At 40.6% G+C, this 17620-nt stretch overlaps 1 protein-coding gene across 7 annotated transcripts in view; it reads right to left on the bottom strand.

The window, feature by feature from the left end:
- Nucleotides 1-17620, bottom strand: part of LOC142596455 (adenomatous polyposis coli protein-like) — a 126704-nt gene that overhangs the window by 42288 nt on the left and 66796 nt on the right. For 4 of the 7 annotated variants that reach the window (XM_075725557.1, XM_075725558.1, XM_075725561.1 and 1 more), the window contains exon 6: nucleotides 9361-9444. The exons of the other annotated variants lie outside the window; for them this stretch is intronic. In XM_075725557.1, the coding sequence (XP_075581672.1) occupies nucleotides 9361-9444 (84 nt within the window). The remainder of the gene's footprint in view (nucleotides 1-9360; nucleotides 9445-17620) is intronic. 7 annotated transcript variants of the gene reach the window in all.

Below are 17620 nucleotides of genomic sequence, written 5' to 3'. Positions count from 1 at the left end.
TGACCGGTCGCCAACTGGATTTAACTCCATTCACCACAGCTCTCTGGGTTCGGCCATCCAGACAGTTTTTTACCCAGCGAAGAGTACACCTGCCTAAGCCATGAGCTGCCAGCTTCCTTAGGAGAATGCTATGGGGGATGGTGTCAAAGGCTTTACTAAAGTCCAGGTAGATGACATAGTATAGTATAGTGAAGTGATGAGTTTGACAAAATCTAGATCTAAGCCTCCAATATAACACACAACAGAACTTTCCAAACAATCATTAGATAACAATAATTTTTAATCCCATGAAGAATATAGCATTCAAAGTATCTAGAAGCGAAAAGCTGAACTGTTCATTAGCAAGGCTCTGGAATCACTGTGACGCCCAGTTGATGCTATTTATGTTATTCTTCCAAGAACAGTTCCGGGTTTGGGGCTTGAGGAGTGGGGGGGTGTAATTTATTAAATAGTTTTGATGTATCTAGAGAACAAAACGGGATCTATTTCATTCCCTAACAACATAAGCAGACCTCTCTCCCACATTCTCTGTCCCTCTCTTCCCAGTCACATAAGTTTTTTGTTTACTACATGCCATTTATGAAAGAGGTGGCTTCCCATTTCCAGAAAAAGCTCTCAAAAGTACACCATGAGAAAAAGTAGTCAACATAACACACAAATTAACTTATAATTATAAAGAAATTATTTACAGTTAGTACCAGGGCTCACCTCACCTTAAATGCATGTTTGCAGTCACAACATGCATAAACAACCACATACTTTGCTGTCACATGAGTCATCAGCAGGGCTTGAATGTGAAACCTTCAAGGTCACATTAAAGACATTTTACCACTTTCAGTACTGGAGTAATTTGAAGTGAGCAGCTGTTCACTTTGTGCATACTGACCCAAAGGAGTTAAAAATAACACACAGCCAGCAGATAATTGGTATTTATTGAAAACTGATTCTTCTAATTCTCTTGGGAGTCTTCCAATTTACAAGAAGCGCATGAGGGAAGACCCAGGAAAACTACAGACCTGTTAGTCTAACCTCATTTGTGGACACTGAAATAGTAAGGGACCAGCTCTATCAGCTGAATGTTCGCAAGTCCATGGGGCCTGATGGGATTCGTCCCAGAGTACTGAAGGAGCTAGCGGATGTTACAGCGGGACCCGTCTCAATCATCTACCAAAGGTCTTGGGAGTCTGGGGAGGTCCCTGCTGACTGGAAGCTAGCCAACATTATTCTGATTTACAAAAAGGGCGTGAGGGAAGACCCAGGAAACTACAGACCTGTTAGTCTAACCTCAGTACCTTGAAAAATTATGGAGATCATCATACTGGGTGCTATTGAAAGGCATTTAAAGGACAATGCAATCATCAGGCACAGTCAACATGGGTTCACAAAGGGAAAGTCCTGTTTAACTAATTTGATATCCTTCTATGATAAGGTTACGCGCCTAGTGGATGAAGGGAAGGCGGTGGATGTAGTGTTTCTGGATTTCAGTAAGGCTTTTGATACTGTCCCTCACAGCATCCTTCTGGACAAGTTGTCCAATTGTGAGATGAGCAGGCACGCGGTGCGCTGGGTGAAGAACTGGCTGAATGGCAGGCCCCAAAGGGTTGTAGTGAATGGGGCTACGTCTGTCCGGTGACCAGTCACCAGCGGTGTTCCTCAGGGCTCAATTCTAGGGCCAGGTCTCTTCAATACTTTTACCAACGATCTGGAGGCAGGAGTTGAATGCACCATTAGCAAGTTTGCTGATGATACCAAACTGGGAGGTGCTGTTGACTCTTTTGAGGGACAAGAGGCCTTGCAGAGGGATCTGGATAGATTGGAACATTGGGCAATCATCAGTGGCATGAAATTTAACAAGAACAAATGCCGGATTCTGCACCTGGGACGGAGTAATGCCAGACACAAGTATAAATTGGGAGAGGAGTGGCTGGAGAGCAGCCCTGCAGAAAGGGATCTGGGGGTGCTGGTTGACAGTAGGCTCAATGTGAGTCAGCGGTGTGCCCTGGCAGACAAGAGGGCAAACTGCATTCTGGGGTGCATTAAACACGGCAATAACCAGCCCGTCAAAAGAGGTGGTTATCCCACTGTATTTAGCATTGGTGCAGCCTCACCTTGAGTACTGTGCCCAGTTCTGGGCCCCACAATTTAAGAAGGATGTGAAGGTACTTGAATGCGTCCAGAGGAGGGCAACAAAGCTGGCGAAGGGACCAGAAGGCATGTCCTATGAGGAGCAGCTGAGGATTCTGGGTTTGTCTAGTTTGGAGAAAAGGAGACTGAGGGGTGACCTCATTGCTCTCTACAGCTTCCTGAGGAGGGGAAGTGGAGAGGGAGGTGCTGAGCTCTTCTCCCTGGTATCCAGTGACAGGACATGTGGGAATGGTTCAAAGCTGCACCAGGGGAGGTTTAGACTAGATATTAGGAAGTATTTCTTTACCGAGAGGGTGGTCAAACACTGGAACAGGCTTCCTAGAGAGGTGGTCGATGCCCCATGCCTGTCAGTGTTTAAGCGGCATTTGGACAATGCCCTTAACATGCTGTGGTGGGTTGACTGTGGCTGGACGCCAGGTGCCCACCAAAGCCGCTCTATCACTCCTCCTCCTCAGCTGGACAAGGGAGAGAAAATATAACGAAAAGTTCGTGGGTTAAGATAAGGACAGGGAGAGGTCATTCACCAATTACCATCACAAGCAAAACAGACTCAACTTTGGGGAAATTAGCTTAATTTATTACCAATCAAATCAGAGTACGGTAATGAGAAATAAACCCAAATCTTAAACCACCTTCACCCCACCCCTCCTTTCTTTCCGGGCTTAAATTCACTCCCGACCTCTCTACCTGCTCCCCCTGAGCAGCGCAGGGGGACGGGAAATGGGGGTTGCAGTCATTTCATCACACATTGTCTCTGCCACTCCTTCCTCTGCATGGGGAGGACTCCTCACACTCTTCCCCTGCTCCAGCATGGGGTGCCTCCCACGGGAGACAGTCCTCCACAAACTTCTCCAATGTGAGTCCTTCCCATGGGCTGCAGTTCTTCACAAACTGCTCCAGCGTGGGTCCCTTCCATGGGGTGCAGTCCTTCAGGAACAGACTGCTCCAGCGTGGGTCCCCCACAGGGTCACAAGTCCTGCCAGCAAACCTGCTCCATCATGGGCTCCTCTCTCTCCACAGGTCCACAGGTCCTGCCAGGAGCCTGCTCCAGCGCGGGCTTCCCACAGGGTCACAACTTCCTTCAAGGCACATCCACCTGCATGGGGTCCTCCATGGGCTGCCAGGTGGATATCTGCCCCACCGTGGACCTCCATGGGCTGCAGGGGGACAACCTGCTTCACCATGGTCTTCACCACGGGCTGCAGGGGAATCTCTGCTCTGGTGCCTGGAGCACCTCCTCCCCCTCCTTCTTCACTGACCTTGGTGTCTGCATAGTTGTTTCTCACATATTCTCACTCCTCTCTTCTGGCTGCTGTTGCACAGCACTTTTTTCCCCCCTTCTTAAATATATTATCACAGAGGCGCTACCACTGCCACTGACTGGCTCGGCCTTGGCCAGTGGTGGGTCCGTCTTGGAGCTGGCTGGCATTGGCTATATGGGACATAGGGGAAGCTTCTGGCATCTTCTCACAGAAGCCACCCCTGTAGCCCCCCTGCTACCAAAGCCTTGCCACACAAACCCAATACACATGCTTTAACTTTTGGTCAGCCCTGAAGTGGTCAGGCAGTTGGACTAGATGATCGTTGTAGGTACCTTCCAACTGGAACTATTCTACTCCATTTTATTCTATTTTTTTATATATATATACACACACGCACACACATAAGGATGACTCAAATATATTTTATATCTTTTTTTAAAAAAAAATATATAGAACATTACAGTAAATAAATTAATATTCATCTCTGTCAGACTGTGAGTTAGTGGTTATAAAGATAGCATAACCACTACAAGTATGCCCCTTCTTTGCATTATCTTTTAACACTGAAGGTAGGACTTGTGGATGAAAATATATAGGCTACCAACCACATCATCTAAAGAACCACAGAATGTAAACAACAACAGACTGTAATCTCTACATGTGGTACAGCATCTAGAGAATGGCACACAGGTCCAGTGCATTAAACAGAACGACCAATTCCAGGACATGATTTTTGAAGAACTGTGAAGCAGAATGACTGAACTATGATTCTGTTATCTCAGAAGATGGCTGTGTACTCTTGCGTGAAGAGGCCTTACAGAAGTTCTCATTTAATCATCCCTGAAATGGATGAATAACAAAATCTCATACATGCAATGTGATGACTTTGAAGTGCACAAGAAATATTAACATTCTATATACTAGAAGTCTCATGAATTTGGAAGGTAGCATCACTTGCAGGCAAATTACCTCAACTTTTCTAATAGCATTTACAGGAGTTAGTAACTTTGCCAAACCTTTAAAATGTCTTAAACATTTCTCTGCTGATTTATCTCCCAAAGCTATAGTATTATATTTTGTCATATACTACAACATATATTGCACTTAGATTCCGCAATTAGTGGCCAACTAAATCAGTAGACAAGCTATGATATTTATTATTAAATATTTATAAACATAAGGAGCACATTCAAGTTGGGCATCACTATATCAGGCACTGTATAAAAATATCATAAATGCTTCATGTTTATATTTTTCACTTATATGGACATTGCAATTTGACTGCTACTACCTTTCTTCTTGCCACCAGGCAATTTCAGAACTAGATCCAGTTGCTACCCACAGGAGATGGCCATCCTTTGGCAAAATGATTAAAACCACACTATGTAGTATTAATAGGTGTGTAGTTACTCCCTCCTTAACCACCAGTACCCTGTTAACTCTGTCCTAAAATGTGTAAATGTACAACCAACCCTTCCAGAAACTTTACTGATAGGACACATCGCAAGAAAATTTTGATATATTAAAGAATTTCCATGTATTCAGAGGCCAAATAAGAGAAAGGACTGGAGTGAAGAACTGAGACAAAAACTACTCTTTGAGTCCTTGAGGTGAGTCCAAAATACTGTGCTATTTTTTCCAGAATAAGAGAGAAAAATTCTGTAATGAGAGAAAGCAATGGTAACACAGCAGTCAATTATTTAAGGCTATTCAGACTAAGTTCATACCACTTGTACTACAATATCACACATATTTAACTATATTCTGAACACTAGTAAAATTCTTCTCTTAAAACAGAGTACCATATCTTATAGTACTTCTCTGCCAGTAAATTACCTTCTCCCTGAGGCTGTGCACCTCCTGAATTTGCTGACCAACTCGTTTTTCTCCTTTCAGCACTACCCTACAACTTTTTAAGCGCCTGTAGACAGGTCCCCACCAAATTGGTCTTCAAAATGTATCCCTATCCCTTTTCTGAAACTCATCATCAGACTAGCTTTATATGGTATAATATTTACTCTTCTCTACCAAAGTTTATTATTTCCAGAACTGTGTCTACGCTACTGGACTGCAATCTGAGGAGATGTCAAAGGAGCAGATATGAATGAAGTGTTTTGCACACTTGAATGCAACTATAGGGAGGTTGTAAGGCAGTATGTGGTAAAAGCACAGAGAAAGGACTTTCAACTATTGAATTGCTTAGTTTCCCTACTAAGGAAGCTGACAGCTGTTTGATAATGTGATAGTGAACTGCTTTCACAGTGGTGTACATGCACAGATGCCTCATTTTACTATTTTACCTCCAAAAGTTATCAGTGTCATTTTAGTCAACTGTGACCTCCTTATACATTGATTGAAACAGTTTCTTAGGTGGTAAAAAGTCAATTTTATCACCTGATGGTGACAACATAGTTACCACCATAGGTGACAGTTGATTTCCTTATCCCTAACTATGATCCCATCATAATTAATTACAGATTTCAAGTCCAACTTCTCTCTAAACTTAGAGTAAATAAATAAATACAAACCAGATCACTAATAATAAATTGGGCATTTTTGTTCAGAAGCATTTTGAAAGCTTTCATAACACATTTTTGAAAATATCTTCAAATTGTTTTGAAAACTATACTAATTATATCTGTCCAATAACAAGCCAGACATTCTATGCAGTGAAAACCTGTACGTTAGATTGGTAATTTTTGTGCTTCCCTCTCATCTTACTGAAAAGATGCATCAACTTTAATATTGAATGAAGGAACAAAAAAATGTAAATTAAATGTATTTTCATTCTGAAATAAAGATGGGTGCCTCTGTCTAAATGTCACGACAAGAGTACCACTGATTTTAGAGAAAATTAAAAACATTATGCAAATAAATGTCTTGTATAGTTATCTGAAAATAAAAAATTATACTGTAATAATATTGCTCACTAAAAGTCCATGGCAGAACATGGACAAGACCTTGACCTTCTTGGACTATAGTCCTAGGCTTTAAAGACAGAAGAGTATCCTCTCTTTTCTTATCACTGTCCCATTTGCCTTCTATTCAATGCCCTGAATTTAGCCAAGTCCTACATACTGTGTAGTAAAGACTAAGTGTATTTAACAAGTGTATCATATTTACGCTAAAGAAGGCTATGTTGTTTTACACTGCTAATTTTTCAGTACTAAACAATTTTATTATTTTTAACATATTTTTGCTTTATTTAAAAATAAGTATGTCTTATACCATCTGGGAAAACAGAAATACCATCATAGGTAACCTTATCAGTCCACACTGGTCACTGGCCAGGTCAGCAACAAATACCTTTAAAATCCAAAGCACTAATCAGCATGATTTGCCTTAAAAGAATGTCTGCTAATAGGAAGAGGCTATTATCCGAGATACAGAGACAATAGCTCAGTAAAAAGGATGTTAAAACTTTTTGTAAACCACTGACAAATGACTGCTGGAGAATAAGAATCCTAGTTTCTTTTTCTGGTTGAAGAATAAAGTTGTCTCCAGACTACATACTTGACATTTAAATATATTAATTCAAAAAAGGTTTATAGCTAATAGAGGAGCTCATTACTTTAGAAACAAGCTTTAATAGATGCGATCTACTGTTTCCACTCAATTAAGGTTACTTGAGAAAGGGAGGAAAGATATGTAATTTTGCTAAAAATTACTTATGAAATGCAGAGAGTTTAATTTCATAACAAAACTAGAGATTAAAACTTATAATTGCCTATTTCTGACATCTACCAGATCACACCTTCCCTGTGATTGCTATATACCTCTGCAACAATTTCTATCCATACAGCATAAAAGTTTTATTAGGAAACTGGAAGCCTGACACACTGCCTCCTGACACCCTGCCCCCTGACTGCCATCAGCAGCATAGGCAGGATGCCACCCACATTATTCACGTAAGGTATGATTCTCTCAAATCACACTGCCATTGGTGGAGCCAAGAGGCAGCATGACTCTTACCCACAGTCAAAAGGCATTTCCATGATTAGCTGTTGCTGCCAGATGACCTGGACACCAAGTGTCCCTAGCAGTCCACCGGAGCCAGGGCATTGCTTATGATCCTGCGTTTGCTGTCAGTGATTGGGTGAGTCACTGTATGGGTGCATTGTTGCTCATCTTTCCTACTGCCTCAATAAAGCTTTCTTTTATAATGTCTTGTCAGACTCCATTACTGTTCGGACCACAAAGCCCAATGCTATTGTCATTTAATTCAGTTGCTTAATGCAACTGTGCAAGTCTGCTAGTCCAATTTTAGGAGACTTATACAAACCAAACTAGGAAACATTTTACTATGAAACCAAAAGTTATTTCTTCCAAAATATCAAATCTGTGTTTTACCACAAGTAAGTGTGCTGACAGAATTAAATGAAAAGGTTAGGAAAATAAACTGATAATTTAATTCTCCAAAATGTTTAGTGATTTTTAAAAGCAGCAATCAAGGGCATAAATCAAACAAAATTGCAGCTGGACTGGCTAACATGTCAAAAGACTAGACAATTTTAATTATACACACTACTGTCAGCTTCACTTATAGTACCAGATTTTCCCCCCAACACTGGAATTGTGAAATAATCTATTTTCTACAGTGGGAAAATCTCTATCCCTTAATAATTCAAAAGTTGCCCTGAACTTTCACAGTAGTTATTTTGGGCAAAGACAAACAATAAAATATTCAGGTCCAACATACAATTTATAGTTAATTTACAAGTACAAGAAAGAGTTGAGCTTGTAAATTAATTTCCACTGTGAGTGCAGTTTTTGTTAATGACGATTACTATTATGGACTTTGCCATTTACAGGAAACATTATCTTGTACTTCTTAATATAGAACCCAATACTTAAACATTAAAACCATGCAAGGCTTCTCTGATGAAGTCTGACAGAAACTGTATTCGCCTTTCTTTTCTTATCTCAAAAGATAAGCAAACCATGAAACTGCTTATCAGAGATTCATATTTAGAAAGCCATTCAAAACTGTTATAATTATTTGCTAAAACCAATCCTCAGCCTTTATAATGCATTGCACTTTGAACTTTTTATTGAAATTGCTAGTTAAAATTTTAACTGATATATATATATGGCAACGAAGCTGGAGAAGGGTCTGGAGCACAGGTCTTATGAGGAGTGGCTGAGGGAACTGGGGTTGTTTAGTCTGGAGAAGAGGAGGCTGAGGGGAGACCTTATCGCTCTCTACAACTACCTGAAAGGAGGTTGTAGTGAGGTGGGTATTGGTCTCTTCTCCCAAGTAGTTAGCGATAGGACAAGAGGAAATGGCCTCAAGTTGCATCAGGGGAGGTTTAGATTGGATATTAGGAGAAATTTCTTCACGGAAAGAGTAGTCAAGCATTGGAACAGGCTGCCCAGAGAGGTGGTGGAGTCACCATCGCTGGAAGTGTTCAAAAAACGGGTAGACGTGGTGCTTGGGGACATGGTTTAGTGGGCATGGTGGTTTTGGGTTGATGGTTGGACTGATGATCTTTGAGGTCCTTTCCAACCTTAACGATTCCTAGTTTTTACTTTCATTTAAAAATAATCCAGCCACCAAGCCAGGAAACACGAAATTGCTACTCTACCCTTAACTGGTTTAGTGGTGGACTTGGTAGTGTTAGGTTAATGGTTGTACTGGATGATCGTAAAGGTCTTTTCCAACCTAAACGATTCTATGATTCTATGATTCTATAATTATTGATTAAAATTCAACAGTAGCATAAAGAATATTCTAAGTTTTCCACCCTCATTTCATTGCTAACAGAGCAAGTAACACGCTACCAAATTTTATTCCCAAGGCAGCTACAGCCTATGAATATTGACTAATTTATGAACCATGACATCACTTGCTGATATAAATAATGCTGCCCACCAATATAGTAATTTAAGTAGATTTTCTTTTTTAAAAAGATACATATTCTAATCAAAAGAAAGCAAGAAATTGCTCACTAACCTCTGCTTCAGCTGCTGGTGATTGCAGGAGCTGTCGTATACAAAGAATGTCCTTCTCTATTTGTTGAATCCTCATCACCCTTACCTGAAATGAATGTATTTTCATGTTTGATTTTTAAAAAATTCCTTATACTTACTGTACAGAATGACAATGAGAAGAGTTCATTGCAAATATAGCTGACTGCAAAACAGAACTACTTCGTTCATGTGATAATTCCACAAATGTTCTTGACAATAAAAAAAAGTCATGATTGCAAACATTCAAAATATAATGGGTAGTTGGGTTTTTAATAAAACTGACACTAATTTGGATATAATATTAGACTGTCACACAGTACAAGCCCAGGTATAGAAAAACATTTCAGTAAACTTGCACAATTTTCCTATTTCTGAAACTGATATTCTATGCAGCTTTTTAACAAATTATTTCATTTTCATCTCAAATGTTAGACTTCTACTTGCCTTACAGAGATTTGAGAGAGATTTATATTTGCAGAGTGTTTTGAAGGTATAAAATCCTGAATGTCTTCGATTATTTTCAGTTACTATGATGATTTGGGAAATCTGCCTATGCACAGCCTCTGAATATTTTCTGTTCCTACAAATTCCAAAGAATTTACAGGGTTAGTAAAAAGAAAACTATATACTGCTGCTTTGGTTTCTCTGGGATTTTATAGATATTTCTGATGCGAGTCTTTTATCACTGCAATCATTCTGTGGTTAGTAAATGGAATGTTGAAAAACCAAACTTTACAGGATACATATACTCCATGTAAGTTATACTGTGGAGCACAGGATGCATTATGAATCTGTGAAACAATAAGTGAATGCAATAAGTGATATATCCCTCTATCAGCTTGCTAATAAATTGACATTATTTGACTTTAAAAGTGTGCAGAAAATAATTAGCCCAATAATATCAGGACAGAAACAAAACACTGAACTGATTAAATAGGATTTTGTTTTTTGTATGATGGATAGCTTAAAAAATGAATGCACAGTTTAAAAAACCATCCTGATCATTTTACCTGAATGTCCTGGTTTCAGCAGGGATAGAGTTAATTTTCTTCCTAGTAGCAGGCATAGTGCTGTGTTTTAGATTTAGGATGAGAATAATGCTGATAACACACTGATGTTTTAGTTGTTGCTAAGTACTGCTTATGCTAGTCAAGGACTTTTCAGCTTCCCATGCTCTGCCAGGTGCACAAGAAACTGGGAGGGGGCACAGCCAGAATAGTTGATCCAAACTGACCAAAGGGCTATTCCATACCATATGACGTCATGCTCAGTATATAAACTGGGGGGGGGTTGGCCGGGGAGCAGCGATCACTGCTCGGGGACTGTCTGGGTATCGGTCGGCGGGTGGTAAGCAATTGCATTGTGCATCACTTGCTTTGTATAGTAGTATTATTATTATTATTTTATTGTTACTATTATCATTACTATTTTACTTCATTTCAATTATTAAACTGTTCTTATCTCAACCCAGGAGTGTTTCTTACTCCTACTCCTCCGATTCTCTCCCCCATCCCACCGGGGCAGGGGGAGTGAGCGAGCGGCTGCGTGGTGCTTAGTCGCTGGCTGGGCCTAAACCACGACACTGAATAACATTTACAATGCTATACTGAAAGAGGAAAGGTTTTGTGAATCTAGTGGACACTGTAAGGATCAGTATTATAACCAGTCTTATTTAACATTTTTATAATCTGAAAAAGGAAATAAGATAAACTTAAAAAAAAGCTGCAAATGCCAAAGAATACACTTGTAAATTGTAATAGAAAAACAATATAATGTAGAAATTTTAGAAACACAGAAAAAAATATAATCACAAAGGACAGAATGAATTTTTAAAACATGCAGGATAATAAGTTGTGGGAAAAGCATCCTAAACACCAACACTTAGTGGAGTTACAAATAGTAAACTATAAAATAGATATTTATTTGTAAAGCAAAGTATCAGAAAAAAAGGCCAATAAAATTTGAAAGCTACACACACAGAAGCCTCAGCACAACATGAGGCAGACAGATAATTCATTCCCCTTCTCTCTTAGATCAGGAAATTCTTAAGTATTAGAAAAATAATAAATATATATTACTGGGAATAACTATACATTGGTGAGGTGATGCACAACTGACATAACACATCTCTCCTTTTTGTCTTTAAGAATGACTTAAATTTTCCCCAAACTGAGTTTCTTTCTGTTTAACCAGTAATTTATTTCATAAAGGGCATTGAGAGAAACTGAGTATATGTATATATACAACTAAAAGCAGGGATCTTTTTTTTAGAAGAAAAACAAGTAAAGATTACATGATTTGTCCAGTATCAATGATGAAGTTCTCAAAAGGACAACAATTCAGTCCATGTCCCCCAAACTTTAGTCCAGAGATTTAAATATCAGAACATTCTTCTCTCTGCTTATTCATTATTTGTATTACAGGGGACTTGAGAAGATCCATCAACCATTTTGCACCACTGTACAAGCAGAAAAAAGAATGTATTTCCTGCCCCAAAGGGTTTACATTTCAAAGAGAAACATACAACTGTAGAGGTATACAGTCAAAGAAGTACCAGGAATCAATAGTGGAAAGTTTGATGAACAGCAATCAAAACTTTAAGAACCTAATTTAATTTGTTCAATAATGAATCTGAAGTAAACCTAAAGTCAGTAAATCACTGAATGAAGACAAATTATACTTTTTGCTATGTAAACACAAAATAACAAAGCAAAGTAGGAATAATGCTGAGCTTTACTTAGATGAAGATGATAAGGGGAAGGCAAAAAACATCAAGAAAATGTCCATATTACTGGGTATCTTACAAGAGACCTCAGATTTGCATGGCCAGGAGGTCAAGGGAGGTGATTCTGCCCCTCTACTCCGCTCTGGTGAGACCCTACCTGGAATATTGCATCCAGCTCTGGGGTCCTCAGTACAGGAAAGACATGGACCTGGTGGAGCAGGTCCAGAGGAGGGCCACAAGAACAATCAGAGGGATGGAACACCTCTCCTATGAGGAAAGGCTGAGAGAGTTGGGGTGGTTTATCCTGGAGAAGAGAAGGCTCCGGGGAGACCTTATTGCAGCCTTTCAATACTTAAAGGGGGGCTTATAAGAAAGATGGGGACAGACTTTTTAGTAGGGCCTGTAGTGATAGAACAAGGGGTAATGGTTTTAAACTAAAAGAGGGTAGATTCAGACTAGATATAAGGAAGAAATTTTTTACAATGAAGATGGTGAAACACTGGAACAGGTTGCCTAGAGGGGTTGTAGATGCCCCATCCCTGGAAACATTCAAGGTCAGGTTGGCCAGAGCTCTGAGCAACCTGATCTAGTTGAAGATGTCCCTGCTCATTGCAGGGGGGTTGGACTAGATGATCTTTAAAGGTTCCTTCCAACCCAAACCATTCTACAATTCTATGATTAAAAAGTAAAACGGTTTAATATTATAGAAGACAAATGGTTCTAAACTTCATAATAAGAACAATATTAAATAAACAATAATTTTATAATAATTTTAAATATAATAATTTTATACAAATATTTTATTTAATAATTTATTGTTAAATAAAATAAGAAAACATTATCTCAGTGCTCTGCATTATGTGAATGCTATGTCTATTTTTACATTAGTTAACAATGTCATTTGATTACTTGTGCTTTTGCATGACTAGGAATGAACTTTCAAGTATCTGAATGCATTTAGGAAGGGTTTTAACTTTAAAATCTATACAAGAAACATCACTTTTTATTCCTATTTGTTCATAGTATTTTCCTATTCATTTTATTAAATTTAATCATCACCATAAGATCTATGGATAAAGTATCTTAACATTTAAAATTAGAAATTATTTGGATTTCACTGCCTTAGTAAGAATGAATTTACAATCAAGACAAATGTACAAATCTAACAGTGCTGAAATCTTGATCTGTGCAAGACTCCAGGTGTACTGGATATGGCTGGAGTGAGTTAATTTTGTTCATAGCAGCTCATATGGTGCTGCGGTTTAGATCTGTGACCAAAACAGTGTAGATAACACACCAGTGTTTTAGCTATTGCTGAACAGTGCTTACACAGTGTCAAGGCCTTCTCTGTTTCTCACTCTGCCCCCACAAAGCAAGTAGGCTGGGGGTGGGCAAGAAGTTGGGAGGGGACACAGCCAGAACAGCTGACCCAATGACCAAAGGGATATTCCATGCCATAGAATGTCATGCTCAGCAATAAAATTGCAGGGGGAGATGACTCTGACTCTTTCCAAAGTCACCTTTGCTCGGAGACTGGTGATTGACTTTGCATCACTTGCTTCCCCCCCATTTTCCCCCCTCTTCACTTACTCAACTGCCTTTATTTCACCCATGAGTTTTTCTCGCTTCTGCTCTTCTGATTTTCTCCCCCATCCTGCTGTGGTGGGGAGCGAGCGAGTGAGCGAATGGCTGTGTGGGTGCTCAGTTGCTGGCCAAGGTCAACCCACAACAGTCCTTTTTCACTCCCAATGTGGGGCTTGAGGGGTTCAAGATAACAACAGATTTGATTGGAGTGTGTTAGACTGAATTCATAGCTGTTACACCTGTTTAGGTGTTACTTGGCAGGTTGTTACTTGCTGTTGCTGGTCACAATGTTGACTTGTTTGCTCTCAGTACTGATTTATTTGTTCTCTCACCTGCTCCGTGGTGTGCTCCCTCTTGCTGTACATCAAACTCCAGTGCCTGTTAATGGCTGCTTTCACCTTTTACTGTTTGCTGTGTGGTTCATCACTTGTTTTTTATTGCTTTTCCAGGGAGAGCTATGATAAAAGCACTGGCCTTCAGCCTAATTTGGTATTTGGAACCTGCACTGCTGCTATCCCAGTACTCCAGGAAGCATTTTGTGGAGACAATTAACAATTACACCTTTTTCCCTTTCTCCTCTGGGAGCCACTTTGTGGGGCAAATGAAGAATGGCACCTCCCCCCTCTTCTCCTCTCCTCCAGGGTAGATTTTTCCTCCCTTGTTGCAAAGGCCCTTCATTTTCTTGAGTATCCCAAAATACTCGTATTGGTGTGCACCATGAATCTGATTTTGGCTTTTCCTGAGGTTAACCAACGCCACACAGGGATGTGCCTAAGGTTTGGAATGCCATACAGGGATGTACCCTGAGGCAGCCAATTCATGGGTGGCAAGGTGTGGGGGAGAATTTGGGTAAGTGCCTAGAACGGTTTTCACCTCCAGTGGTCTGGGACTTCACACCCAAACAGGCACAGAATTCTGTTGAAGTGGCAGACCACTTGAAGAAAGGATGCCTTGTCTATACCAAAGAGACATAACTTCTCACACTGTGTTGGGGTCTGGCCTATACCTACTGAGCCTCTGTCCAGCACCCTTAAGGGGGCGAGAGGGTCTCTGGATCTGAGGACATGCAAACGGATGCTGTGGCTAAGCCACAGACTCAACCCTCTAATGTAACAGTCGCTTCTGTAGTCCAGAAGAAACAATGGCAGCAGAGGTTGACCCAGTTAGTAAGGGAGGAAGATGCTCTTCCTGAGAGGGAGCATGAGGAAGAATCATAAGAGGCAGACTGTTCTGCAGCAGAGCAGTCACAAGAACAGGAGGGGGAAGAGACAGAAATCATAAAAGAGGTAGAAACCACCCAGTCCCTATCCCTGAGTGAGCTGCAAGATATGCAAAAAGATTACAGCCAACAGCCAGGCAAGTGAATTATCAGCTGGTTGTTCCAATACTGGGATACTGGGGCCCATAGTCAGGAATTAGAGGGTAGGGAAGTCCAGCAGCTGGGATCCCTAGCTAGGGACTGTGGAATCAGAAAAGGGATCATTAAGAGGGGCAATAATCTGCAGCTTCCAAAGGTGGCTCCTGTCAAGCGTGAAGGCGAGGTAACCCCTCAAAGGAAGATGTTGTAAACTACCAAAGCAAGTAGACCACCACTGAGGGAGGTGCCCAGTATCTGAGGGAATTAGTGGTGGTAGACATGATCTACAGCAACCTGGACAACAACCAGGCCTCCAAAGACCTGAATGAAATTTAGTGCACATGGTCCACGTGGTCTAAGTTTGTACTGGAACACACTGACATTGTATGCCAGCACCCTGGTGATAATAGACTGGATAGACATTGAGGCACCAACTGTGGATAAACAGGCCTGCTAGCTCTGGCAATTCAATGAGAAACTCTCATCCTCCCCAACACTATGGGCGTGTGTCTCAGCTATGGAAAAACTGTCCCAACAGGTCCAACAATTCAAAGTGAATGTCTTCCTCCTTATCCCTACAGGGTGGTGTCTCAGCTTTCAAGAATGACATATGGAATCAGCCTTTTTCTGCTCAAGGGAAAGGGAACTGTGGGCCACCCTATGGTTCCATCTGCGTCACCACAGGGAGGACATGAGGAATTGGGACAGCGCACCTACCTCAAACCTAGAAGCTCGTGCATATGAATTGCGAGAAAAAACAGCATCCAAAAAGAGTACATCCAGGAAGATGACTGCTCTGTTCGACGATGAGCAATTCCCAAGACAGAGTAGAAAGGCTGATCATACTTCTGCTCCTGAGGAATGGAATTCTGGTTTGCAATTACAGAAGTGGGGCAAGGAATGTTGGGACAGTTTGTGAAGGACTGTCTCTTTACAGTATGAAATTGTCTGAACTTTCTTAAGATACATAGTTTACATTATATACTGCATAGTCGTGGTTAAGTCAGCATGACTGAAGGACCCCAACTCATTAGGGGCTAGCGTCCTCCTCCTTGCACCCTGAAGAATAAAGGATATCCCTGAACTACCGAGATAATGCCAGCATCCTGGCCCCTCTAACACCTCTGTGAAACCCTCCCATTATCTGGCATCATAGATAAGTAACTGTAGCAAGACCGACTCCAGGGATATCAAGAAAGAAGCAGGTGGATGATGACGCCATAGAATTATAGTTGCTTTGCAAAACAGTAGCATGTGTGTGTTAAGTAGCGATTGGTCAAATCATGTTGTATCTGAACACTCGAAAGGTATAAGAACCCTGTGTAAAACTGCATTTGGTGTGCCCCAATTTGAATGGGACACCTCAGAGGCATGAATAAAAGAATTACTCTTGCAATTCTATACTTTGCGTCCTAGCCTCTCTCCTTAGTCGGCACGGGCCAGTTGTGAAATTTTCATGATAGTTTTGGTGACCCAGATGAGACATAGCCAACTCGCCTGATCCAACATGTCACTACCACCCAGACCCTGACAATCTGCACCGTTGGCTTGTGGGTGATACTCTGGCATGGGGGTAGTGAACCATGGATCTTATTTGGCAGTAAGGAGGTGATTTTTTTTTTTTTTTTTTTTTGTAATAATGTGAGGTGGACAAAGTATAGTGAAGACTGTGCCACTGGTATAGTGTCACTGGTAGATTAATTGTTGCAACACTGGAAATTTATTGATGGGATAGCTGGGTTATCAAAAGTCCAAGCCCTGTGTCAGGAAATTTGGCCAAAGTGACTACTTTTGGTGATGTGTACCAAATGTGGCCATGGTCCCATTCTTTTAATGATATTAAGCTGAGCTATTTATGCCAGCAATTGGAGGATTGGTTCCTCTTACAAATGGACTATTGGTATATCTGGGGTAATTACTGGTCTATTGGTATATCGGGTACAAAAAAAAAAAAAATTTCCCCTCCTGTTGCAGATGAGTCGAATGCACCTCACTCAAAAGAGAGAAGCAACAATATGTTTTATTGAGGTAAAATAATAATTTGGAAGGGTTAAATAAATTTGATGGAATTTAACAAAGTTTAACAGTGATTTACCAAGGTTCAATAAGTTTGATGGCAAGGTTCACCTTATTAATTACTGCATGGAAGAAACATACAAAGGAAAATTGAGTTAGAACCGAGTTAGAATGATACACAGAGACCAGAGATGCAAAGGTAAAGGAAGACCCTCCCGTTGAGTCACGAGGTTCAGAGTGGACCCCCTTGCTTTCTAAGCTCCTTATGGAGCCTAGGTGTGGCTAGGTCCAATCTTAGTCTCAGACTTGGTCAACGGTTTATGTCTAATGGAATTATCTATATAAAGTTTATAGTAATTAATATTGTGTAACTACATGGATTTGTAATGTTTCATTAGTATTAATTCAGCATGCTGTCAGTGACTTACCGAAGATCTGTCACAAGTAAGGGATCTCTCCGCCTTGGGCAAGGAAGGATCTCTTAGTCTCAGGTAAGGGATCTCAAACCTTGAGAGGCGTCCCTGCTCAAGGGGAGAGTCACCTAGCGTGCAGTCCAGCTGC

The sequence above is a fragment of the Pelecanus crispus genome, chromosome W (genome assembly GCF_030463565.1).
Source record: "Pelecanus crispus isolate bPelCri1 chromosome W, bPelCri1.pri, whole genome shotgun sequence".
Classification (NCBI taxonomy): Eukaryota; Metazoa; Chordata; class Aves; order Pelecaniformes; family Pelecanidae; genus Pelecanus; species Pelecanus crispus.
Note: the sequence above shows the minus strand (reverse complement) of the source record. Positions and strands in the feature narration are given on the sequence as shown.